This window comes from Cebus imitator, unplaced genomic scaffold (genome assembly GCF_001604975.1).
Source record: "Cebus imitator isolate Cc_AM_T3 unplaced genomic scaffold, Cebus_imitator-1.0 Scaffold411, whole genome shotgun sequence".
In the NCBI taxonomy this organism is placed as follows: domain Eukaryota; kingdom Metazoa; phylum Chordata; class Mammalia; order Primates; family Cebidae; genus Cebus; species Cebus imitator.
Genome location: NW_016107726.1, coordinates 1,239,994 through 1,266,055, shown reverse-complemented (window position 1 = coordinate 1,266,055; position 26,062 = coordinate 1,239,994). Strand labels below are relative to the sequence as shown.

At 35.4% G+C, this 26,062-nt stretch overlaps 1 protein-coding gene across 3 annotated transcripts in view; it reads left to right on the top strand.

Moving 5' to 3' along the window:
• USH2A (usherin) overlaps positions 1 to 26,062 on the top strand; it is a 777,259-nt gene that overhangs the window by 643,784 nt on the left and 107,413 nt on the right. For all 3 annotated transcript variants that reach the window (XM_037731607.1, XM_017509227.2, XM_037731606.1), the window contains exons 57-61: positions 639 to 746; positions 7,818 to 8,001; positions 8,906 to 9,063; positions 22,570 to 22,728; positions 24,295 to 24,457. In XM_037731607.1, the coding sequence (XP_037587535.1) occupies positions 639 to 746; positions 7,818 to 8,001; positions 8,906 to 9,063; positions 22,570 to 22,728; positions 24,295 to 24,457 (772 nt within the window). The remainder of the gene's footprint in view (positions 1 to 638; positions 747 to 7,817; positions 8,002 to 8,905; positions 9,064 to 22,569; positions 22,729 to 24,294; positions 24,458 to 26,062) is intronic.

Below are 26,062 nucleotides of genomic sequence, written 5' to 3'. Positions count from 1 at the left end.
AGGCATTAATATGAGCTGAATATGGCTTGGGGCTAGAAAATGTTGAATCTAAACTTTTTCTTATTTTCCAGCCCCCATTTATATAAGAAGCCATTGCAGAAACTGGGATGGTTAGCCTGGAGAAGAGAAGACTCAGGGGGGATTTGATAACTGTCTACAAACATTTGAAGAACTGTCATGTGGAAAAGAAATTAGATTTGTTCTATATGTCCCCAGGGGTGAAAATGATAGAAAGATTTCATCACAATATAAGGAAGGACTTTCAAACAAAATAAGGAGATCTCTAAGGCTCTCTAAAGACGAAATGGGCTCCTTGGGAGATGGAGTGCTCTGATCGTACAGATGGGACAGCCTGTTCAATGACATCTTGTATCGGGAATCAAGAGAAGGGTGGATGATTCACGTGAATTTCAGGGTCTCTTCTATGGCTGAGAATGTATTAATTTATCAGTGATAAATGAAATTTCGCTCAATACTTAACCTCTTATGAAGTTCAGACTTTCTTTAAAGAGTGTTTTAGAGTGTACTCTTAAATGTTTTGGCTATCATATCTACAATTCTGCATGTTACTTCTGGTGTTTAATTGATATTAAATAATCCTCTTGAGGTGCACTTAATTTCTTGCTTGCTTTTTCTAGGTCTCCAGCCATACACCAACTATAGCTTCACGCTTACGGCTTGTACATCTGCTGGGTGCACTTCAAGCGAGCCTTTTCTAGGTCAGACGCTGCAGGCAGCTCCTGAAGGTAAGGAAACAATATCCATATTTGAGGAAAGAAATTTTCACGTAGCATTTTAAAGTGGACTCTGTAAACGACTTCATAACAAACAAGGAAGAAGCAATAAAGTTGATAGGTACAAAATAAAATAGTATTCTAGGTTCACATTCTTCAGGCTTGATTCATATATGTGTAGCTTCACAAGGTCAGTTTGCTTTCAATTCTTTAACCTTTTTAGAGCTGCTTTTCTGTGGAAAAAAGAATTATTGAAATTTTTCAGAAACTCAGATGTTAAACAAATATTTTGGGAGCATCTAATATACAACAAGCACCATGCTCATGAAGTGGTTTAAAATATTCTCTGCCCTCAAGATTTACGATCAAGTAGAAGTGATAGGAGAAAGATCTGTATGAAGATAGAAAATCTGAAAGTTGATGTTAAGAAAGAACAAATGAATAGAATGCTAAGGTTAGCCTGAAGAGGAAGAGATAATAGCCCATCATTGACATCAAGAAAGGCTTTATGGAGCAGGTGACTTCTGAGATGGACCACAAGAAACAAGGATTTTGACAAATGAACAGTGATGTACAGAGATGTACAACTAGACACAGTTTGAGGGAAAGTAAGATGGAATCATCACCTTAGAAGGCAAATTGAAAGTGTCTATTACATTTAAATTGTTAATTTCCCATGATGCAGCCATTCTATTTTCATTATTACCAGAAACTGTGCCACACTTCTCAAGGAGGCATGCATCAGGATGTTTATTGAAGCATTTATTTTGTATAATAGCAAAATGTTGGGAACAATTTTAATGTTTGTGAGTGGGAGAATTGCTAAATAAATTCAGCTATTCTCATATTGTGGAATTCCATGCACCAGTATAAAAGAGTGAGATGAACAGTTCATATAAAGAGGAAGTTATAGAACTATATTAATGTATAAGAATAAACTGAGAAAATGATATTTATTGTTAATGATTAATAAATAAATGCATTTAAAAATCCAGGAAGTATATACAACAACTGATAGCAATGGTTACCCATGTATTGAGAACTGGGATGGATGGTGTCATTTACTTTCAAAAGAAAAATATACTCAGTACCATGTACTAGTGATCAACTATTTATTTTGTTAATCTTCATTACCTGCCTATTTTTCATATGGGGAAACCAAGGCATAAATGAGTTTCTAAACAGAAATACAATGTTAATTACCACCATAGACTCCTGAACTACTTGTCCATTACTCTTCTAATGAAAGGGATTGTTGTACCTCAGAATATTAAACCTGAACTTCCTACCAGTAAATGGGGAATAAAATGGAAAATTCCACATATGGGGCATATGGCTCCTCACCAGGAATTCACTAATGATGTTTTCTATATAAAGAATGTTTCATGTCAAAAAGCTTAGTGTTCCTTTGAAAGGAAGAAACCAGCAGTGGATTTTTTGGAAAGGTAAACTATCAAATGGATACTTTGATGATAATGGATAATTTCTAAAGGATCCATCAACCAGATTTGGCTGAAACTCAAACCTGATAAAATAACAGAATCTCTTCTTCCATTTTTCTCTACCAAATTCATATATTTAAATTCATTGAAAATATATGGCTATTTTTCCACTTATCCCAATAAAATTCCTTGAAAGGGCTTATATTTTATGACTTAAAAATTGTAGCTTTCAACAGTGCAGGGGAAAGTAATATGAGAAATGCCCTTGATTTCTTTTTTTTTTTTTTAACTTTATGTACCTTTCCTTTAACACAAATAACTATCCAAAGAAATAATAAACAAAATGGACTTTCCTCTGCAGAAGAAACACGGATTTAGGGCCATTTTCTGACCAAATAAGTGTCATTTATATATAATCCATATATGAAATAAATATAGCTTAACTTGGGAACACCATAGCAATCACATTAAGTTCTATTGTTTTACTGTAAAGTGAAAACAAGTATACCACTTTAAATTATTTGCCCAGATATAACTAATTATAAAATGCCATTTTTGAAGTAAATCAGATATAATTTGTAGATCTCATATTTGAGTATTTTAAGTGGACATGGAGAGAATTAAAAGAAGTGTTTGGCCAGGCACCAGTGGCTCACGCCTGTAATCTCAGCACTTTGGGAGGCTGAGGTGGGTGGATCACCTGAGGTTGGGAGTTCGAGACCAGCCTGGCCAACATGGAGAAACACTCTCTCTACTAAAAATACAAAAAACAGCTGGGCGTGGTGGTCCATGCCTTTAATCCCAGCTACTCGGGAGGCTGGGGCAGGAGAACTGCCTGAACCCGGGAGGTGGAGGTTGCGGTGAGCCAAGATCATGCCACTGCACTCCAGCCTGGGTGACAGAGTAAAACTCCATCTCAAAAAAAAAAAAAAGTGTTTATGCATAGCCAACTCAAGCTGAGCTCTTTTCACTTGCCTCTCATTTTCAATCTAAGAAAAAGGCAATGCATATTACAACCTCATTGATAAGGTGGACACAGTTCTGTACAGTTTTATCCTCATAGAAAACTATGTACCTGTACCTTTAGTCAAATATCGGGAAGATTTTGAATTGAATTATTACCCTTTTTTTTCTACAATTACTGCCATCCACGTGAGTTCTAATTCATTTTAGAGGTAAATCATGCAAAATTGCAGGCATGCTTTCCTCTAGCATTAATAATGTGGAAAAAATAAAGGAAAAGAAAATCCAGTCTTTTTCAGTTTCACTCCAGATTCCTCTTCCTCTGCCCTTCTTTTAACGTTTACATGCCCTGGGTTTTTTCTGTACTGTTTTCACTATAACTCCTAGGCTCTTCTGAAATTCTCAAGTACTGGCTTTATCCCCTAATGAAGGCTGAGAGCTACCAAATACTAAAGCTCTCACCAAACCTACTTATGGATTTAAATCCTGTGTATTTACTGGTCTGCTACATGTTTATATTTAGGTGGTTCTCAAAAACTTTAACTCAGTACTTCACCACTTAATTTCTCCCTCTCCACTCGACTCCTCAACTTTCTTTTCTTCCTCTCTCAAATACAACCACCCACCTATCACGTAAGCCCAAGGTCTTGACATCCTTGATGCTTCCCTTTCCATATGTAATATATAATTCTTCATAAAATCTTACTAGTTTTAAATCTTAAGAATTTTTAAAAACTTGTTCTTTTTTACCATCCCTTTTACCACTGCCTTAGTTCAGATCCTTAAGTTAATAAGAAGAGATCTTCTCTGGATCCTCCTAACTGGTTTCCCTTCCTCTAGTCATTTTTCCTCTTTCTCACATCCCACATCCTGATTCTTTTTCCTCTTTTGACAAAACAAGAATATGTCATATTAGTCACCTCCGTAAAGTCCTACTTCCTTCCAGGAAGACACACATCCATGTCTCCTTAGCAAAGCAATATGGACCCCTCAATTTTTAACTTCCACCAATTTTTCAAGGTTTTAAGTCTTCCCCACATGCCTCACAGTGCACCAGCCTATACCAAAGTATGTGCAGTCCCACCATGCTTGACCATATTTCTAGAACTTTCTGTGGGTTCCCCTCAGCCTAAACTCCCTTCCCTTACATCCTCACTCAGTTAACACCTACCTTTTCAAAACTTGGCTCACGTATCTCCCCTTCTGGAAATCTTACACTACAACCACCTACTTCCTACCCAGCTCCATGTCTCCCCATAGTCTGTGTCAGGTTACCCCTTTCTATGTTCTAACAGCTACTGGGCCTCCTTCCCTTAAAGCATGTATCATACTGGAGTACAACTTTTTATTGACTCATCTTTATTCACCATGATACATGAACTCCATGATGATGGGTAAGAGTAAGTCTTCATTCTCATATCCATAGTTCCTAATACAGAAAATGACACAAAGTCAGGTAGAATGATGGATAAATTAACAAATAGTAAATAGCCCAGAATTAAGTGCATCCCTAACATCAGCTAATACACAATTGGTTCCTATCACCAGATTTCAGGAGAAAAACAATCCACAGTAAATGTTGGAAATTTTGAATTGGAATGAAGATTTGTAGGGACATGAGAAGTGGGTAATATTGCATGCAACTCAAGATAAATTTAAAACAAATACAGTAGACATGTTCTACTGGTCCTCATTGTGTAAAGAGACCCACCAAGATTTAATTCTACCTTTCTCCTTTTAGCCTCTTAGCTAGTTTACCCCACCCCATCCTCCTAGATTACTTCTCTCTTTATCATTCATTTCTTTCCCTTGAACTGCCTCAATTTGCTCCCTTATTATATAGAATAGGTTTTTCTGGTTTCACCTGATTTAGGCTTGGGTTGCATGGAGAAGGGAATAAACTCTCCACCTTGGACTAATTAATATATCTCACCAAAGCTGAGTCTTACTCTAGCAACAATTTCTTGCAGTTGCCAAGATAATGATGTCTTCCTATCACTGTGCAAGTAAAAATGCAGCACTTACTAGTTATGTATACATTTGAACTCCATCTTACCAATCAAATTAATGGACACAGAGTTATTATCAACTTGAACAGAGCTTTTGCCAGCCTGTATAAATATGAAACTCAACTTTTATTTAAAACTTGAAAGAAACCCAAAATTGTGTTTCATTTTATTGTATCAGCTCCTCCACACTCACAGGTTTTGTTGACCGGTTCAAATCAGAAACCAAGCAGTAGCCTTTCTAGTACCTTGGTGAGCTTTAATACATCGTTCGAAGTGAAAAAGATATAACTGCAGGAAGCAGATTATGAACTAAGACTTTATCTTTGGATTCAACAAATTAATATCACATTCCAATCAGAATTCTAATTGATTGGTTGAGTCATTTTGCAGCTCTTGGCAGAGAAACCCACACATAAATGTATACTATGATTTGTGGATTTTTCCAAATATCTAAAACAGAGCAAGCTCTCAGAACAAAATGAACTACTTTCTTCTCAGGAATATATTGCTCTTTAGAAAATTTAGATGTTTGAGACATTTTTGAAACCTATCTTGTTTCTTTCAGAATGCTGCTAAATAAATTGCATTTTGTTCTTCTGAAAATTTTTCTCCTGAAAGTGCCAAAATCTTATCCTGTACAGACTAACTTATACAGTAGATACAATCAAGCAAAAGCTATTGATTACAGGAAACCTAATTTCAAAATGAGTTGTTTTTTTTTTAATCTCCAGAAGACATTTACAGTGTCTAAGTAGATGACAACATAAAGTGGTAGGATTGAGCGTTCTTATTGCCGGGTTCTCCATCAACAGATGGGTACATCTATAAGATTTCTTGAATGTTTGACCTCAAATTAGAGTTCTTTTTGTATACATTTTATCTTTTAGACAGAAACATAAACTCTTTGAAAGAGTGAGCCACATGTTAATCATCTTTGCATCCCCTAGAACTGCCTGGAGTGCTTAGCATAGTATTTTGCAGGGGATATATTTACAGTAAATCTATTCATTAAACATGTATTAGGCATTGTGTTATTTATAGAGATACACTGACAAATAAGACAGAGAAGATCCCTTTTACCATGGAACTAACTTTGCATCAAAGCAGGAGAAAGGAGTGGACTGCGCCGTCATATAACATAAAAATAATATGTCAAAGAAAGAATTTGATTATGATGTTTTGAGTGTTAAGGAGGAAATAGAAAGGGCCATGCCAGCTAGCTTGGGACCCCTTTAGATGAGGTTCAAATTACAGTTAAGAAAGAGTGGTAAAATAAGGTGATATTTACACGAGTAACTGAACTATGAGAACAAAATGCAAAAATGTCATGGTGTAAGGGAACAAAAGTGTTCCAAGCCAAAGGAATGGAAGTTCAAAAGCCCAGATGTAGAAAATAACCTGAAGCGTTCTGGGGATAGAAAGGAATCTGGTATGGCCGCAGCTCTATGAATGGTGGAAAGAATGCTGCCAGGTAGGCCAGAGCCAATAAAATGTGGGACCATATGGGTCATAATAAGAAATTGGGATTATATTATATGAATAAATTCAAAAGGGTTACATATTTCATGAAGACACTGGATTACATATACACTTTATACACTTTTATTAAGATTCCAATGGAATATGGAAGGCCAAGATTTAAACATGGAGGCAAGTTTAGAAGCTTTGATAGAAGTTGATGAGAGAGAAAGAAATGTGGCTTGGACCAGGAGAAGTGAAAGTAAAGATACAGAGAAGTATGCATTACAGAATCTTCCAGGCTTCATGATAGATTACATTTGGGGGTATGAAAGGAGAAAGTCTGAAGTTTAATTATTTTGGCGTGTTTTGTCCAAGAAAATGGATAGATGGACAAGATTGGGAGATACATAGATTATAGACAGGATAAACAAGAGTTCTGTTTTGCATGTTTTTAGTTTTTAATATATTATCAGTCATCCAAATGGAGGTGCCAAGCAAACAGTTGAATTCTTGAGTTTGACACTCAGGAGAGTTTCAATCTAGAGATATGCATTTGGGGGTCTTCAGCATATGCATATTTAAAACCCGTACTAAGTGGAGATCACGTAGGAAGTCAGTGTTGGAAGAGGAGAGGAGAGGAGAGAAAAAGAAGAAGAGAAAGGAGGAGAGAAAAGCAGAGAGGAGAAAGAGAACAGAGCCTACTGCTCTAAGACATTACATCCCTTCCAGGACCAGGAAGGGAAGAGATCCCAGTAAATGAGCCCAGAGGCATAGCCAGAGAGGAAGTGGGAAGAAAGCTTTGCACTGATGTGCAAGAAGAAGGGAAAGTGTACTCATTTGTTGAATTGTATAATTCAGGCAAAATACTCTATTATGCTTACTTTCACATATTCCAGGAAATCGTTATATTAAAAAGTTTGAAATCCTGGATAGTCTCTCAAGCCTTGATTCAAAATATACTCAGAGTGACAACCAAGGCAGAGAAATTATCTACTCCTAGTTGCCTGAAATTCACTTTCCAAAGGCAATTCAAAAATAAAATAATCAAAGTAATAAAAAGTATTTACACCTATTATGTATTTTTGCTTCTTACAGTGAGATTGTTTTAATCAACAGAAGTATCACAGTCCTTGAGGGGGATGGCATGACTTTTGATACACTGTTCATTTTATCCTAACAATAAAACCTCATTGTGTTATTCTTTCCAGGAGTTTGGGCGACACCTCGACACATTATCATCAATTCTACAACAGTGGAGTTATATTGGAGTCTGCCAGAAAAGCCCAATGGCCTCATTTCTCAGTATCAATTGAGTCGTAATGGAAACTTGCTTTTCCTGGGTGGCAGTGAGGAGCAGAATTTCACTGATAAAAACCTGCAGCCCAATAGCAGGTAAACTAAAAGAAAACTTTACCAATCATACAGTAAGATTTGTGTATTTCTCTGGGTTGATCATAAATGCATGTCCCACTGAAAATTATTATGTTATTTAATTAACTTCCTCATTAATTGGACATTCCATAACCGATGAAAGTGCTAAATGATTTAGTCTTTAGACTACATGAAATTTCTTAAACATATAATAATTCATCTTCTGTTTGACATAAAAACACGAAAATTTTTAAATATACAAATTATATAAAGTATTAAACTTTAAAAATTACCAAATTATCTTCAAAAACATGCATCCATAAACTAGCAATAAAAGAGATGTAAAGAGTTTTGTTTCCGTCAACTACCTTTTCTTCTTGAACAATGTTTATCTACTTGCTACACTACATATAGTTGTGAACAGTTTTAGAGGAAAAAGTTCCAGATATTTGCATTTCATTCCCATTCATTTCTCAGCAGAGACGAAAACATATCTTAAATCAACAGATGTTTTATTGTGGAAAGTAGAGATCAATTTCATTTTATTGTAGGGAATAGCAGATCAATTTAAAAATGTCTTCCTCTAAACGTATTTCCCTGAACTCCAACCCATTTAAAAATGGGGAAGATTAATTTGAATCCTCCACAATCCACCAGCACACTCCAAGACCTTCCTAAAATCCTCAAGAAAAGCTATGAATTACCAGCAGGTTAAAAATAAAGTTGGGAGAAGCTGAAATTGCAATGGCTTGGGGAGAATGTTGCCTGTGCAAGAAAAACTACCAAATCAAGTTTCTGGACAGGGAGCAAAGAATTTGCAATTTATCACAAATTTAGGACTAAGCAATGGTACAAAAACCAGTAATCATTGTTCAAGTCTCTTGTGCCTGGCCTTATCACCATTCTTCTTTCCTTTTCAATATAGATACACTTACAAGTTAGAAGTCAAAACTGGAGGTGGCAGCTGTACTAGTGATGATTACACTGTTCAAACACCCATGTCGACACCAGAAGAAATTCATCCTCCATATAATATCACAGTGATTGGGCCTTATTCTGTATTTGTAGCTTGGACACCACCAGGTAAAAAAAAAAAAATAAGGGGTGTGTGTGTGTGTGTGTGTGTGTGTGTGTGTGAACGTTTTAAAGGAATCAATTAGAGATAAGAATGGAACTGTTAATTTAGTAAATCAGAAAGATAGAGTCAGTCTCCTGGATAAGGATGGACAGAATAAACTACACTTCTGAGTGTATAGATGCATGAGTATATACATACATAAATACATAGAGATATGGGTATTTAGATGTTGTTACTGATATATAAGTAGATATGCCTTTCTGTGAAAGCAACACTTTCAAGTACAAGAGACTAAAAATCTGTCTTCTTACTCATCTATTAATATATTCAAGGCAAGTCATATAGGTCAGAATTACATTGAACATTCATTTCCATGGGACTCCATAGATTGGATCATTGGCATTATACCATTCCTTTTATATTACATCAGTGAATGGGGAATTTGGAAATACAGTAGTCCACTCCACCCATGTACCTTGGGTTGTGACCACTTCTAGTAGTTGAATTTTGCCTCTGTAAGCTGAATAGTCTTCATTGAGCCACTTGGTCACTATTGGGTTGCCTTTGACTTAGTGCATTATTATATTTTGAGGTAAGAACCATCCTCAGTAAAATCCTGACTGCATTAATACTGTAAAGCGTAGAGTGAGATTTGTTTTCTCTATCTTTTAACATAAAAGACAACATATGGAGGATTTTCTTTACAAGTAAAATTTAAAACTGTTTAAGATGTTAAATACACTTCAAAAATGTGACTTTATTTTAAATATCTAGTCTTAAGATTAAATGGCAACAAACCCTTTGTGTCCTCATCAGAATAAGTTTAGCCACAGTTCAACATGGCACCAAATAGTTAGTTAACAGTTGTTTGGGCTGTAAATAGAGGCATTCCATAACATAATTGCAAAGGCCTATTTGTATAAATTGATCAGTCAAAACAGGTAATATTGTATAGCTATAAAGATAGTGTAAAGGCCTAATGCATAAAACTTAAGTTCTTGTAGACCAACGCCTTCTGACATAAGCTAAGATCAAAGAAAAAAGGTATTTTTCCCCAAAATTCAAAAGAAAGTTTACAAAGTTTTATAAGCAAAGAAAAATGTGAGTTCCTCTAAGATATTAAATGTACATGATTTCACCCACTTTTGTTTTAAAATAAATTTACAACATATTAAACAAAATATAAAGGAATAATTAATAGTGGCAGAATGCATAATAAAGGGCTATAATCTTTACGTTTTAAGAGCATAGATATTCTTGAATTCTATTCTTAATTCAACAGAGGAAAAGACATCTTTGCTGCAGGAAATATACCAATTTACAGCCTCCTTTATAGAGTGAATTTCTATTTTCATGGAATAACATTGCTTTTCTGCAACTTTTTTTTTTCTTTTTGAGACAAAGTCTCACTCCATTGCCCAGGCTGGAGTGCAGTGGCACAATCTTGGCTCACTGCAACCTCCGCCTCCCCAGTTCAAGTGATTCTCCTACGTCAACCTCCGAAGTAACTGGGAATACAGGCACGCGCCACCATGACCAGCTAATATTTGTATTTGTAGTAGAGACGAGGTTTCACCACGCTGGCCAGGCTGGTCTTGACCTCCTGACCTTGTGATCCACCAGCCTTGGCCTCCCAAACTGCTGGGATTATAGGTGTGAGCCACCTGGCGTCGATTTTTTTTTAGCATATATCTCCTCAATATTTTTATAGTTATGTTGTGTTTTTGCACCACAAAATAAAATGGAACTGGATAAAGCCAATCTAAGACCAGATTTCGCCTATTGACAATAACTTTTTAGATTCAGGCCAGGGTCTTCGACAATCTAAATTCTCCAAGAACAATAAGAAAAATTCCAGGGTGATGAGCAAAGTTGATGATTTCCTTGCCATATGACTAGGAAGTCCCATAGTTTATCAAAATATCTGTTATTCTCACATTGTTACACATATCAGTTGCCATTGCTAATCTGAGGACTTCATGCCCAGTACGGCTTTGAAAATATCTTTATTTTATGACTATCAAAGTAAGACAAATGAAAAAGCCAGGATTCGTATTAAAGTACTGCCACCTATTAGCCGAACTTAAATAGTCCCTAGGGTTCAATTTTCTCCATCTGTGAAATGGAGATAATAATAATACCTACATGTAGGCATGTAGGGTAGTTGTAAAGATTAAATAAAGTTATTTATATAATAAATACATTACCTAGTTCTGTATAATATTCTGTAGATACCAATGGTGATTGTTTGAAGAATTATTTTTTGTCTTTAATTGCTCATTTTTAAAAACATATTTGTTCCAACATTTGCTGTGTCTCAAAGCCCCCATTTCAAAATAATAAAACTGCCTTCCAAGGATTGGATTAGTAAATTTTCAAGACCTCTTTCAAGTTTCCCAGCATGTGTCATTTTTTTCTTTGAATTCAACTTGTTTAATGTATCATGTTTCCATTTAGAAAAGTATCATTATGGAATAAAACACAACTTGATATGACCTTAACTCTCACATACCTCAGGCTTTGTATAAATTGTTCTTTCTGGTCCAGCCTAGGCGATGTTGTAGAATGCTTTACACACTACCTCTGACCATTTAACCAATGGTTAATAAATCTATAGTATTCAGACCTGTCAATCTTAGTTTAAGATACACAAAATCCATTTCCGAAACCATATAATATAAGGAAAGATTAAAATCTTAAATTAAACCATTTTCCTGGTGCCTAGAAGGATTTCAAACTCAGTAAACAGTCAGATGATTTTGACTTGTGTATTATCTACAGTTGATTTTATTGGAAAGTACCTCATGCTGTGTTTTGATTTGGATAATAAAAACAATTTTTCTATTCCTGAATAGTCACAAATATATATATTTTAAACAGAAAATAAACTTGTAAGTGGAAATTGTTTATTTGCTCACAATAAACAATTGTGAGTTTTCTAGCTATTCATCATACTCCCTGCCATTATAAAATGATTATATCATAGACAGAACTGAGTAATGGGCCAAACAATCCATACCTGTAGTTCCCAAGCCTGGGCGAGCATTAGAATCACCTAGAAAGCTTGTGCAAAGACAGATTCTCAACCCCAGATTTACTGAATAAGAATTTCTCGGAATAGAGTCGAGAAATCTAGACTTTTTAGAGCTTTTTAAAAACGTGTTTTTAGTGGAGCTTTTTAAAAACTCCATGTATGACTTTGATATGCTACCAAGTGCTTTTTGAAATAGTAGCCCAGAGGACCCAGAAACAGATCTAGGTATTGTTGAAACCAGATAATTCTGGGAGAACAATGTCTTATTGGGCATGGCAGCAGCATGCCAAGACTCAAAGAGATAATTGTGGAAAATGGCAAGCCGCTGAAGGGAACAATTATCTCTGCAGCATGAAGAAACTAGTAACTAGAAAGCTTTACCCACCCATCCAAAAATCTAAAAGGAATATACATGATTTATCAAAAGCATGGATCACACCCACCAAGTGAAATTGGTGAATTACAATAACTATTTTCTCTGAAAACATGAATCATCCAGTTTCTCTTGAGTGTCTAAAGCAAGCTTGTCCAACCCAAAGCCTAGGATGACTATAAATGCCACCCAACACAAATTCATAAACTTTCTTAGGTTTTTTGCTACTTTTTTTTTTAGCTCATCAACTATTGTTAGTGTTAGTATATTTTATGTATGGCCCAAGACAATTCCTCCTCTCCCAAGGTGTCCTCCTCTTCCAGGGTGTCCCAGGGAAGCCAAAAGATTGGATGCCCATGGTCTAAAGCCAAAATACTGGCTAAATTTTTAATTGACTTTTTAAATATGCATTTTGTTTAGTGGTCAGTGTGAACAGAGTAACCTTAGGTAAGTAGCTGGGAGAAAAAAAAAATGCCTATGTGGTTACTTGGCAACCAAAAAATTACCTAGGCAATTAACTGGATTTTCAGTTTTCAAATTATTGCTCTAATGCTATCAATAAGCTAAGTCTTAGTATATGTTTATAAGTCCTACTAGTGAAAGGGTAAGGTCTAGGGAATAGTGACAATATCCAGCAGAAGAGAACCTGTAATACTGATAGCAAATATCATGTACGTACATTCATATTACTTGGTGTATTTGCCATTTGTTAAATTCCTACTATGTGTCAAATACTAATAGGCTCTTTCCCCGCCTTACCTCAGTTAATTTTTATGCAAACCCTAGGAGACAGGTAATATCATTATTCCCATCTTAAGATAAGAAATTTGAATCTCAGAAAACTAATGTAATATCCTCAAGGTCACACTGCAGAGCCAGGGTTCAAATTCAGGTCTACTGTCTGCTACTGTCTTTTAAGACCAGTTCCTTGTGGTCTTTGGCTTAACCCTTAAATCCAAATCTTTTCATTTATTGAACAAAGTCTCTCAGATATATGATGGATCAACTATTCTGTTTGAAATAGTAGCCCAGAGAGCCAAGAAACAGAGCTGAGTGTCGGTGAAAACCAAATGAATCTGGGAGAATAATACTTTACTGGGAGTGTCAAAACCAGAAGAATTATTTGTGGAAAATAGTGAGTTGCTGAAGGGAAAATATCCACAAGGCAACAATGATTTTTTGCAGCTTGAAGGAAGTGGTAACCAGAAAGCTTTACGTACACATTCTAGAAGGAATTGACATGACTTAAAATCAGATTCCAGGTGCAGGAAGATTTTAGTTAGGTGGGAGGAGAGGAGAGTCATTTCTCAAATTGCCATAAACAGATCATCTTAATTCTATTTTAAAGCCTTGGTAAATATTATCCTATCATCTCCCATGTAAACCCTGGTCCACTTTACCTTATTTTTTTCTTGACAAATGTCAGTAGTAACATTACCGAAACACTCCAAACTCTAGAAAATCAAGATCTCTAGCCTTTTGTGTATCATTTGAACCTCTAAATCAGGTGATATACAAACAACGTATCCTTATAAAAATTTTGCTGAATTAATGGAGGAGCACAATGGTGAGTGAGCCTCCACAATTTATTATGCAATCAAATATACATTGTGAATATTCTGCCATTTAAAATTATTCAATCATTTGATTTTCTCTTAAAGTCATCCTTCCTCTACATTAACTTAATCTTACACACAGACATACACACAAAGAGAGAGAAAGGCAGAGAGACAGAGAGAGAGACATTTCTTCTTTAATGACAAACAGAACACATACACATATTTTCCAAAGACCACATGTTGTCTTATAGATGAGCAATTTTTTCCCATTTTAGAAAAGGAAGTATTGTTTTCTAACTAAACCAGGTTAGTTTACTCCACTATTTAGTTGTTTTCTGGCCTTGGGCAAGCTGCATTGTTTTTCAAATGCGGGTTTTTCATCTGTACAAAGGGAAATTAAATGCCTACCTTATATTGTTATATGAAGTAAATGAGATGGCATGGTAAAACTCCATTATAGTTCGAACTTTCAGGTAATATAAACTAGGTTAGTTTATTCCTAAATATTCCCTCTAACCTTTTACCAGCTCTGAACATTGGATCAGGACTTTTGTATTCATATTAAAAAGAAAATTTATATTAAACAGAGAAAAGGATATATGTTACCCTAATAGGTTAAAAATTATTGAAAATTAAATAGCAAATGCTTCATGGAACATAAGTGGTTTACTCAGAATAACAATGGAGATAGATATCCCTGCTATTTAAGAATCTAAACATTCAAAATTATTTAAACTCTGAAGATAATAATGATTCTTTCTAATTTATCAAGATGATGACTGTATTTTGAACTATTGTAGCCCTTAATCATGTTCTAATTAACAATGTCGTTGCACTAAACATACTTTTTCTCACTAAGGATGGTGAGTCATTTAGGTTTAATGCACAATATTGAAATACTGGTGCTTTTCCTTTAACATTAATCTCTTATTCCATTAAAGAAAGGAACTAGCAACAATTCTACTGAGAAATAATTCTAATTAATATTGCTCTAGAAATATGCTTTTTATTTATCATTTTGATTAAAGGTTAGATAGCCATAATATGGTCTACTTATGGACATTAGACCATTAGACATCTTGGCATTCAGTTAGCTCATCAGCTGCGGTGTATTATATCGGATACCGTTCATTGAAAGTCAAAATTGACATTAAGATTTCTAAAGAATTTACGTTGCATTAATTGGGATGATTCAGCATTGACAGTTGTTTCACTTTTCTTAACTTATAAGTGCAGTAACCAAATGACAAGGAGTGGTGAGTTTCAGAAGAAAATGTAGAACTCACTTCAATGGTTTGCAATTTATTTTGGATATTTAAAAATGTATCTTCCATTATGAGTTTTAATATATGCTAGGCATTTTGCTAAGAGATTAACATATATCTCATTTGATGTTCATAATAACTTAATGTAGTATATCCTATTGTTTTTCTCATTTTACTAATGAAAAAGGTCAATTTAGGCACTCCGAGCTGTTTTGTCTAGATTATTCTTCAAGTAGGTATCAGAGCAGAGCTGACCCAATCATTCTAATTCCAAGTTCTGTAATCAAAACTACTATGCTACATTTTCTTACTATTTTTCCAGCTAAACAGTGAAGAAAGCAAATGATTTTTCATGAGTTCTACTGTAACCCCATTTAAAAGCTAAAAAACTGTTTTCTGCTTTATATATAGGAAGTATGAATCAGGACAGTGTAATTCAAGGTCAGTCAATCCAGTAACCCAGTAGAATCATTTCATTTGTGGCTCAAAACTGCATAAGATGTAATTCTTTTGCCTTTAGGTAGATTGATTCTTCTATTCGTTTAACTAACATAGAAGATTCTGAACCCCACTCAGGGGCAAAGCATGATCCTGGACACCCTAAAAGTTACAAAGAGGAGTGAGACACTATCCCTCTTGTCAGGAAACTTACATCTAGTAAGGTAGAAAAGACATAAATGATAACTATTATATAACCAATGTTAAATTTCCATACAATTGTTATAAATGTGTTCAAGAGGATCCTGTTTTACTTCTGTTCCCCAAAAAAGGCCTAATCAAGATGCCCCTACCTATATAGTGGATAATTTAGGTAGATTTGTTAAAAGCACCATGTTAAGCATAACCAAGTGTTTTGAAGCAAATGCCTCTATCAAACTGAATAGTTTTTCCTCTTAGAATTGTTCCTGTTCCAGCTCCTAAAAAAAGATTTAAAAAAGGATTATTGATTGACTTGTCCCATTGTAAAGTATGCACCTGCTGTGAAATGAAGCCATGGAGGAAAAAAAAGTTGAATAATTTAACTTTTTTATTTGTAAAGATAATCAGGGTTTTTCTGATTACATCTTAACTTCATAAATGTTAAATAACCTATCAGCATCTAGTTGTTGTAAATTATGAAAAGGAGCATTGCAAGGAATATTAACCAACGAAATCCTTGTTCTTTAGTGAACAAGAAAATGTGTTATGGCAGCTTGTCATTGTGCGACTGGTAACTTTGACACCAAATAACAAAACTGCCATTTGCACTTAGAGTAAATTGGTTCACTTGAGCTTCCACTGCTCCTCTTGCTCTGACATAAATTTATGAACTCGGGAACTAACCAAGTCGCGTGGCTTCCCAGCTGACTTTAACAAATATGCCCATTTCATTTCATTTAGTCATCAGAATACCAGGGGGCTCAGTAGTTTCAGACTCATTGCAGATGGTATAGGGTTTGCAGGAACACAAGAGACTTTCATGTCACAGTCCTGTAAATTATGACAGTGGCGGGGGCCCTCTTTCCTAAATGCATGTCAGTGTTGGACGTGTTCACGGCTTAGAGGAGCATTTTCTGTTTCAGCACGTCATAGGTGTATGTAAAGGACATTTATTTCCGATTAACCAACAGGTGAAAAATACATTTTCCAGGCTCATGGTTTGGCTAGCCATGTTCAAATCTGGATTAAGATTATGTTTATATTTGAAATGAGGTAGAAGCACAGTTTTGTTCCCTTACCACCTGGGAGTCCTGTTCTTTTTACAACAGAAGTTTCTTCTTGAAGGATGCATGGCCTGGAAGCAGAACAGCAGGTACAGACTGAAGACGTAAAGTAAAACAACCTCAGATGCATTGGAGGGAACGCCACTCCAAATTACTGCAAAGAATGAGTAATGCAATATTTTCATAGGAATGCAATTTGATCATATCCAAGTACACATAAAAAATAAAACTAGATAACAAAATAGTCTTACAAAGACATTAACTTGAATGAATGTAACATTTATTTGTAGTTGCAGTAGCAACTTTATATGAAAGATGGATTCAAAAGTGTTTGAGGGCACGTGAAAACAGTGCCATAGTTGTTTTTTGTTCTTTATTTCATTTTGTTCCATTTCATTTTGTAGAGATGTCAGCCATTTATTAAGCACTTTCTATGTTGTGGGAATATATTAAAAGGCTTACAGATATTTTCTAATTTACTCCTCTCAACTCTCTATGAGGTAGCTATTAGTATCATCATTTTACACATGAAGAGGCAACATTCATAGAGGTTAGTTAATTTGCCAGTGGTCACTTGGGAAATAAGGGGAGAAGAAGGATTTGATCTGTCTGACACCACTCTGTGGTTTGTCTAGTTCAACAAGAATGATGGCATATTTTTTATGAATGTGTGTTTGTCACATTTTTCTGCAAGAACTATCCTAGGAACAAAGAAGACAGAATGAACATGGAATCCCAGGAGGTCTGAAAACAGAGCCTGAAGCAATCATCATTAGCTTGCAATTTCTTTAAGGTCTTGCTTTTTATCTTAAAAATTTATGTAAATTTGCCAGTGTATTCCAGTGTTTGTCTTCATCCAAAAAATAATATATTATACAATTTTTCATTTGGGAAAACTCTTTCTACTAGCCTCATTGGCTAAAGAGTGATGACACTGTTATATTTCAGGATATTAGGAAGATCTGAAGAAAACTAAGCCCAATAACAGGTTCAAGGTCCTAGCAATTCTTCCCCTCTTCATTTTAGTGTAAATATGTGAGTTCACCCGAAGGCAGAGGTTACAGTGAGCCGAGACTGTGCCGCTGCACTCCAGCCTGGAGACAGAGCCAGACTCCATCTCAAAAAAAAAAAAAAAAAAAGCAGGTTTAAACAACAGCTTTTTTTTTTCCCTCTACTGTTATGGCAGGATAACAATGAGGAGAAATTCCCGAAATGTGATATGGAATGCTTTGTCATTCCAGGATACTCTGGATGGAAATTTCCATAAGCATATCTTCCTGCTGAAAGATCAAATGACAAATCTGAAAGGGTCCCCGTTTCCTTCTTCAATCTCTCTTACTACCTCAAGCAACATGTTCCAAAAAATATTTTTTATAGGAAAGAAGACGCCTGATTACTCTTTATTTTACCTCTAGGACAGTGCTTAAATTTTTCTCATCCATTAATGAACTGAGTCTCAGATGGTCTCTATAAGCAATTCTCCTTATCTAACTCTCAAATTTCACTTTAATTATTGCAGTCTTGTTGAGAGCAGTAAAAGCTGCCAGTTTTGTCATGCAGCGGTGAATTCCGCCTTGAAGAATAGCCTCTAAATAGGCCTGTTATGTGTATTTGCCATATCAGTATAGAGAAAAATAAAGTTATTTAATTTTTTAGGCATTTAATTTTTGTTATGACATACTTTTCTGTTTCTTTGTGGAGAAAACTAGTATAGAACTCTTTATTATCTGAAACTAAGTGGAAATGTCATGGGCTAGGCCAACTTTTCATTCCATGTCTAAGGTAGATAATCCACATTGAATTCATTTTAAAGCAATAGTGAGAGACTCATTACATTGCCTGTTGGTTACAGTATGGACAGTTATACTTGCTCTGCACACTGGCACATCAGCATAAACATTTTCTTCTGTCCTACAGTTGGTTCATTCTGAGGTGATTATAGAGTCTTTAACTCTGCAACTGGCTAGCAAAAGTTCTAATCACTCAACATACATACAATTTTCTAATCTTGAACTTTTAGGAAGAAAAACTCAGTATTTGTGAACAAAGACAAGTGGGATTCTGCTGGTTCCCCTTCCTCAAACAGGGAAATCATGTGTTTCCCAAATTTTGCATATCAAAGCGATATTCCAAAAAGAGGGGCAGTAAGTTCTTAATGTCATTGATAAGTTCTTGGAAATTGCAACTTTGGGTGAATACATGTATAAGGAAACCAATTTTACCTTAGGCTAACTGGTATAAGCAAGATTTAAGTTCCAAGGCATATTTCTTGGTCACAAAAACATACCAAATTAAACATCACCAAAGAAAGACCAAAACACTTTAAATATTAAACTGAAATAAATATGAGCCATACATATGTTTAAGAAAGATTAATAGAGGCCGGGCGTGGTGGCTCAAGCATGTAATCCCAGCACTTCGGGAGGCCGAGGCAGGCGGATCACGAGGTCAAGAGATTGAGACCATCCTGGCCAATATGGTGAAACCCCGTCTCTACTGCAAATACAAAAATTAGTTGGGCGTGGTGGCACGGGCCTGTAGTCTCAGCTACTCGGGAGGCTGAGACAGGAGAATTGCTTGAACCCAGGAGGCGGAGGTTGCAGTGAGCCGAGATTGTGCCACTGCACTCCAGCCTGGCACCTGGTGACAGAGTGAGACTCTGTCTCAAAAAAAAAAGAAAGATTAATAGAAACAAGATTATTTTTAACCTAAGTTTTAGCAAATCGGTGAGTGACAACAGCCATAGGGATAAATGTTTTGTTTTTTTTTTTTAAGCAGAAATTAGAAGAAACTCCTCTTACCACCAAGCAGTGGTAAAAAACAATCACAAACAGGGCAAGCTCACGGAAGGCTTTTGTACAGCATTATTTATCGTTATGCATCTATATGATTATCACAGTCTTTATGAATCTTTACAATCATTTGTATTCATTCATTCATTTTCTGACATACTTGTTCCATTTTGGTTTTGAGATGACAAGAGCCTAACCAGGCAGCTAAGGGTCATTCCATCACAGGGCACACACACACATACACTCACTCAGACTAGAACCATTAAGATGCACCAGTTAATTTAATGGGAACATCTTTAGGATATAGGAGAAAACCAGAGTACCCATTTAAAAAACCCATGCAGACATGGGGAGAACGTGTAAATTTCATACAGACAGTGGCTCTAGCCGGGAATCAATTTTTTTTCTCATCAATGTTAATGAAACAATGTTGAATGAAACAACATTATCCGAGGACCTATGGTACTATGTTTGTTCCTATCTTTGAATATACTTTGACATGAGCCCGCAAACCTCCACGACATGCGTATTTCAGGTTGGGATGCTTGGCCTGCAGAACTTTAAATTTCCACCTATAATCTGCTTGTTTCATCAGTAATGATTCTTATCCATCATTTGTTTCCTTGCTTCTGAACTGTCTCCAAGAACTGCTCTGCCTTGCTGCGCATGTTTTCTCAAACCTATCTTGTCATTTTTCTCCCAGTTTTCCTACTCTAAGACCTCATTGTCAAGAAAGAGCATAAGTATAACGGAATAAGCTTTGGTATCAGATGGGCCGAAGTTCAAGTCCTAGTTTCTCCAATTAGTGTGCAATCTGGAACAAGTTGTTTAACTTCTCTGAGCTTTGGTCTTCTCATCTTAAAAAAAAAGTAATAATATTTACCATCCAGTATTGTCCTGAGGGTTCGTTCATTCATTCATTCAATCAACTAACATTTACTGAGCTGCTACTTTGTGCCAAAATCTAGGCCCTGGCACCACATTGGAGAGAGCAAAGTCCTGACTTATAGGGTTGATATTCTAGTGGTATTAAATGAGATAATGCATGCTCCTTGGCATAACACAGGAATGCAATGAAACGACTGTTGTTGGTACTACCTCTGTAAGCATTGTAAAAGCTTTCAAACTGGTTGGTTGCTCTATGTCTTGCCTCTCATGTTTTTAATCCACTATTCACCTGCCAGCAGTGTTACCATTCTAAAATATAGGTTGACTCTCATTTTCTTGTTTACATCTGCAAAGTCTCCTTGTTGCTGATTATATGTAAAGCCCATTTTTCTCGGAGAAATCATTGATAAAGTGTAGTAGTCACGTGAGTTTGGGAGTGAGTTTGGGAAGTAGGTAGGATCCCCTCTAAGAGTCTTATTCTAAGATGTCCAGCTTAGGAAAATGGGAAGATGGTATTATGCCTAACTGTAAGAGGAAACCTAGGAAAAAACAGGTTTGGGAGTGGAAAATATGGCTAGTTCTGTTTTAGACTTGCTGAGATTGTGGAATATCCATGTAGAAATACCTAGTAGGCTGTTGAAAATACAAAGCTATAATACAGGAAAGATAGAAAACTAGACATAAGAGTTTAGGAATCAGTGATAGAGTGTTAGTAGCTTAAGCTACTAGGATAAATGTACCGGGTAGTTTAGCCATGATGTTCTAAATTTAAAATAAACATTCTCAGTCTAGATTGCCAAATTTAGCACGATCTAGCACCTTTCCTGAGGAAGCAATTGATTAGTCATTCCTAAGACAATCAATATCTCCTTCAGACACTTCTTTTTCATCTATCCTACACAAAATCCTGAGCATTTTTGGTTTGTACTAGCTTTTCCACTTTTTAAATATAGAGGCCACATCTATAAAAAAGCAAAACCACATTTCATTCTTTAGACCTCATCTCTCTTAGGTCATTGAGTCCTGTGCTTTCTCAGCAATGTTATCTGCAGATTCCACTGTTTCTAGAGTAAGGATAGAATTCTGTAGGTACTGCAAAGGTAAATAACTAATCTCATAAATGTTATAAACTCTCCGACCAAGGAGAAAAGTTAATAGAAAACTCCATTATATTCTTCTTTCAAAACTCATATCCTCCCCTTAAAAAAGTATTCGTGTTGTTCATGACCAAATGAAACATAACAAGCATTTAATTATATAAATAGACTTTGAAGAGGCTAAACTAACAAGATCTACTTTTTTTAGAAAGCAATGATGAAAAATGACAATTGTTAAACCTAAATTTTCTGTGTTTAGGGCCATATGTCTCACTGACAGTGAACTGTCCTGACTCAATAATTAATGCACAGGAATCCTCTAGGTAGACCATGATTTGGATATTTTATCGGCCATTATGTCAAGGATTCCATGTCAGACAGGATGCATATACAATGCTCTACAGAAAAATTATTGTCACAAGCAAAATCAGTGTTGTTTTTTATGAACTTAAGAGTAAGTAAGCCTAGAAGAAATATGACAGTATAATTGCCTTATATGTTCTAAGTGAAATGTGCCTTCATTTTTATTCACCAGTAAAGTATATCTTTGAATAGAACTACTATACTTTTAAAAACAGATTATGCACATTTCTTACATTTGAAATACAGTCTAATATTTTCCAACCTAAGTTTTATACAGCTTTTAATTGCTATATTAAGAAATAATTTACTTTTCAATTATGAAATTTTAAATATGCATTGTTGTTAATGGACAATCATTTGTTGACTATTCTGTAATATATATATATATACATACACACATATATACTTTCTCTCTCTCTTTCTCTCTCTCTTTAAAGGGATCCTCATCCCCAATATTCCTGTGGAGTACAATGTCTTACTCAATGATGGAAATGTAGCACCTCTGGCTTTTCCTGTTGGTCATCATCAATCTACCCTCCTGGAAAATTTGGCTCCATTCACACAGTATGAGATAAGGATACAAGCATGTCAAAATGGTGAAAGTCTTTCAGACACTTGGCCTGGGCTTTTATGAAAAACTATTTCATTAAAAAATTTCATTAAAAAGGAATAGATTCTCAGTCCAAATGCAAAGACTAACATTTCATTCTTTATTTGTAGTGGACTGTTTACCCAGAAAAATCACAGTCTGGCATCGAGTGAAGCATTATGCATTTCTGCACATTAAATCATGAATATTTAAATATATTAAAATGGTGGTTTTGCAAAGTCTTGTTTTATAAGGCCCTTTGAAAGAAAAACACCTAGCTCACATAAAGGAGTCTTTGGTAATATAAAACGAGTATTCCAAAAATTTCATAAAAACGTATTTACCTTGGTTTTGTTCAAATTTTATCCAGGAGGAGGAAGTGAGAAGTTATTTAAGAGTTGAATTAAACCCCAATGAATCCTACCTATTTTACAGTGCTTCCTTGAACCCTATTTTATATACATAAACTATCACCTTGTGTTCATGGCTTAGGCTGTGGTCAGTGAAATTATCATGTATCTGTGCTGTGTTAAGGAAAGTGGCCCCATTCCCTTTATCTCGCCAAATGGATAAATAGCTAAACGTAAACTGAGACTTAGGAGGGGAGGACAGGGAATCAAGAGAGCTACACATTATTTTATTTATCTCTATTTTAAATTAAATATAAACATTAACAGGTATAGATATATATATATTATATAATGTATAACATGTAGTATATGGTGTATATATTATATGTTATATAACATATAACACCCATTTGCTGCATTAGCATACAAAACATTTTCCTTCACCTTAAATAAATTTACCAATCTTATACCCAATGTGTAGTAGAAACTCTTATATTAAATGTCCTAAGGAATTTCTGCTTCCAAATGGTGCTGGTTCTTGTGGAGCTGGTTAGAATTGTAAGTCTGCAATTTTGCTATGCTGAACTCATATGAGAAATTGCTAGTCAGTTTGTCCACTTTTCTCTAAAATATGGACCATGGCATTTTTGTTTGAGGGATATTGTTTTTACTGATCTGGTCTTCACCTGATAAACATGAAAATAATTTTACATTAACATATTCTTGATTTAAGTACAAAGCCAACTTCTGCATCTCCATATCCCTGAAACTGTGCAATGGAGGTACAATATCCTTCAGACAAATTGTTTGATTTCTGTGTGTTTGAATAATGTTCATTAGTTTAAAAATTGGCAAAAAATAAAATAGTATTAAAAGCATGCAAGATGTGCATGTCACGCATACACTTGTGAAATTCAAGTACATTATCATTTTCTGGTTAGGATGACTGAAATAAATCAGAGTAACTTGAGTTCAGACAAGAATATACCTTATTGTTTATGCCTTTATAAATATGTGGTTAATTAATGGGTTTTCCAAAAATGATTTTCTATTTAAATGTTCAAATCCCACAAAGATTTATAATAACATCTAAAACACATATACAACTATATATGCAAGAGCACAGGTAAAAATTATTTTTATGATCTCATTGCCCTTCTGTACGCATATGTAGCTCTTTTTCTTGCTTGAAAAATTACTAATGACTTTGATTTCTTTTCAAGGAGGCTGTGGAGTTAGCAGTAGGATGTTTTTCAAAACACCTGAAGCAGCCCCAATGGATCTTAATTCTCCCATTCTTAAGGCACTGGGGTCAGTTTGCATAGAGATTACATGGATGCCACCTAAAAAACCAAATGGAATCATCATCAACTACTTTATTTACAGGTAAGCTTGGCTGTTACTATAATTATAGTTATTTAAGAATGTGTACTACTCCAGCATTGAAAAATCAAGTACATTTTATGTTGAATGGGAATTCATGTTTTTTTGTATGTAACACCTACCGGTGGGAACTAAGACTGACGCTCAAACTTTTACAAATTAACCAAGGAAGAAAATCACAACTACTATGTAACATTTTTGAGTAAGATCTCCTTGAAAACTGAGACTTTATAGCCCATGTAGACTTATATTTGGTGAAAGGGTAGAACAGTTCTCTAAAACAGGAGTTCATAAACCCCAGGCCACAGAATCGGTGGCCTGTTAGGAAATGGGCCACATAGCAGGAGGTGAGTGGCTGGTGAACAGGCATAACCACCTGAACTCCACATCCTGTCAGATTGGTGGTGGCATTAGATTCTCATAGGAGTGCAAACCCTATTGTGTACTGCACATGTGGGGGATCTAGGTTGTGCATTCCTTATCAGAATCTAATGCCTGATGATCTGAGGTGGAACAATTTCATCTTGAAACCATCCCCCCTAACTGCACTGCCCAGTGTATGGTAAAATTGTCTTCCACAAAACCAATCCCTGGTGACAAAAAGGTTGCGGACCACTGCTTAAGCAGCCCATGGACCAAGAAAACATGGTCTTTCCAGAGAGGAAACCAGATAGAAGATAAGAATTCTAATATTTCTCATTATTTATAATGTAGAGATTAAAAAGGTTTCTCTCCTCCTCCAAAGACGATGCTTTTCATATGCAGAAAAAGGGACTTTCCACTCCAGTTTTCCTTATGTTTTAATGAGGCTCCACTCCACTAGTTAGATGGTATTATAGCAGCTTGTTCCATCATGTGCAGAATTTATTAAGTGTACCTACCTAAAATAAAGAAAAGAAGGAATAGAGAAGAGAGAGATTGAAGAAAGAGATGGACAGATTAAGAGAGAGAGAAAAAAAATAGTGGAAGAGACATAGACCATGAACATTTTTCTTTGAAGGATATTTTGCTCTCTGATCTAGTCTTCACCTGATCAACATGAACACTGCTTTAAATTAATGTATTCTTTAAATAAATAATGAATGAGGAGGAGGAGGAGGAGCAGGCAAAGAGAGTGAGGGAGAGATGTAGGGAGGAACAGAAGGGAAAGAATAGAGAAAGTGATGGGGATGTGAGCAGAAAGCATAATGCAAGAAACCAAGGGGACAAATAACCTGTCAGCTGATAGCTTACTACTTAACACAGAAAACACAATCACCTTTCTTCTTTCTTCTCTGATCATCATCTCTATCCTCATCTCCCCGGCACCTCCACCTCTTCAACATCCTTTGTTAGTCTCTCTACCCCTCAGGCCTTCTGTTATTCAGTCCTATGCCCTGAAAACTTAGTGAAACTTACTTAGGCTCCTCTTATAACTTTAGATATTGAAATCTTTTGATTCAGATCAGTCTTCAGTGATGAGCTAAGGGCTTATAGAAAAAAAATTATGAAAAGAGAAAGTATTATTGCATTTCTGGTTATGTAAATGACATCACCAAAAATGAGCTAGCCAAATTTCTTCTCAGCAAACATTAATTTGAAGAATAATATTTCTGATTCAAATACACA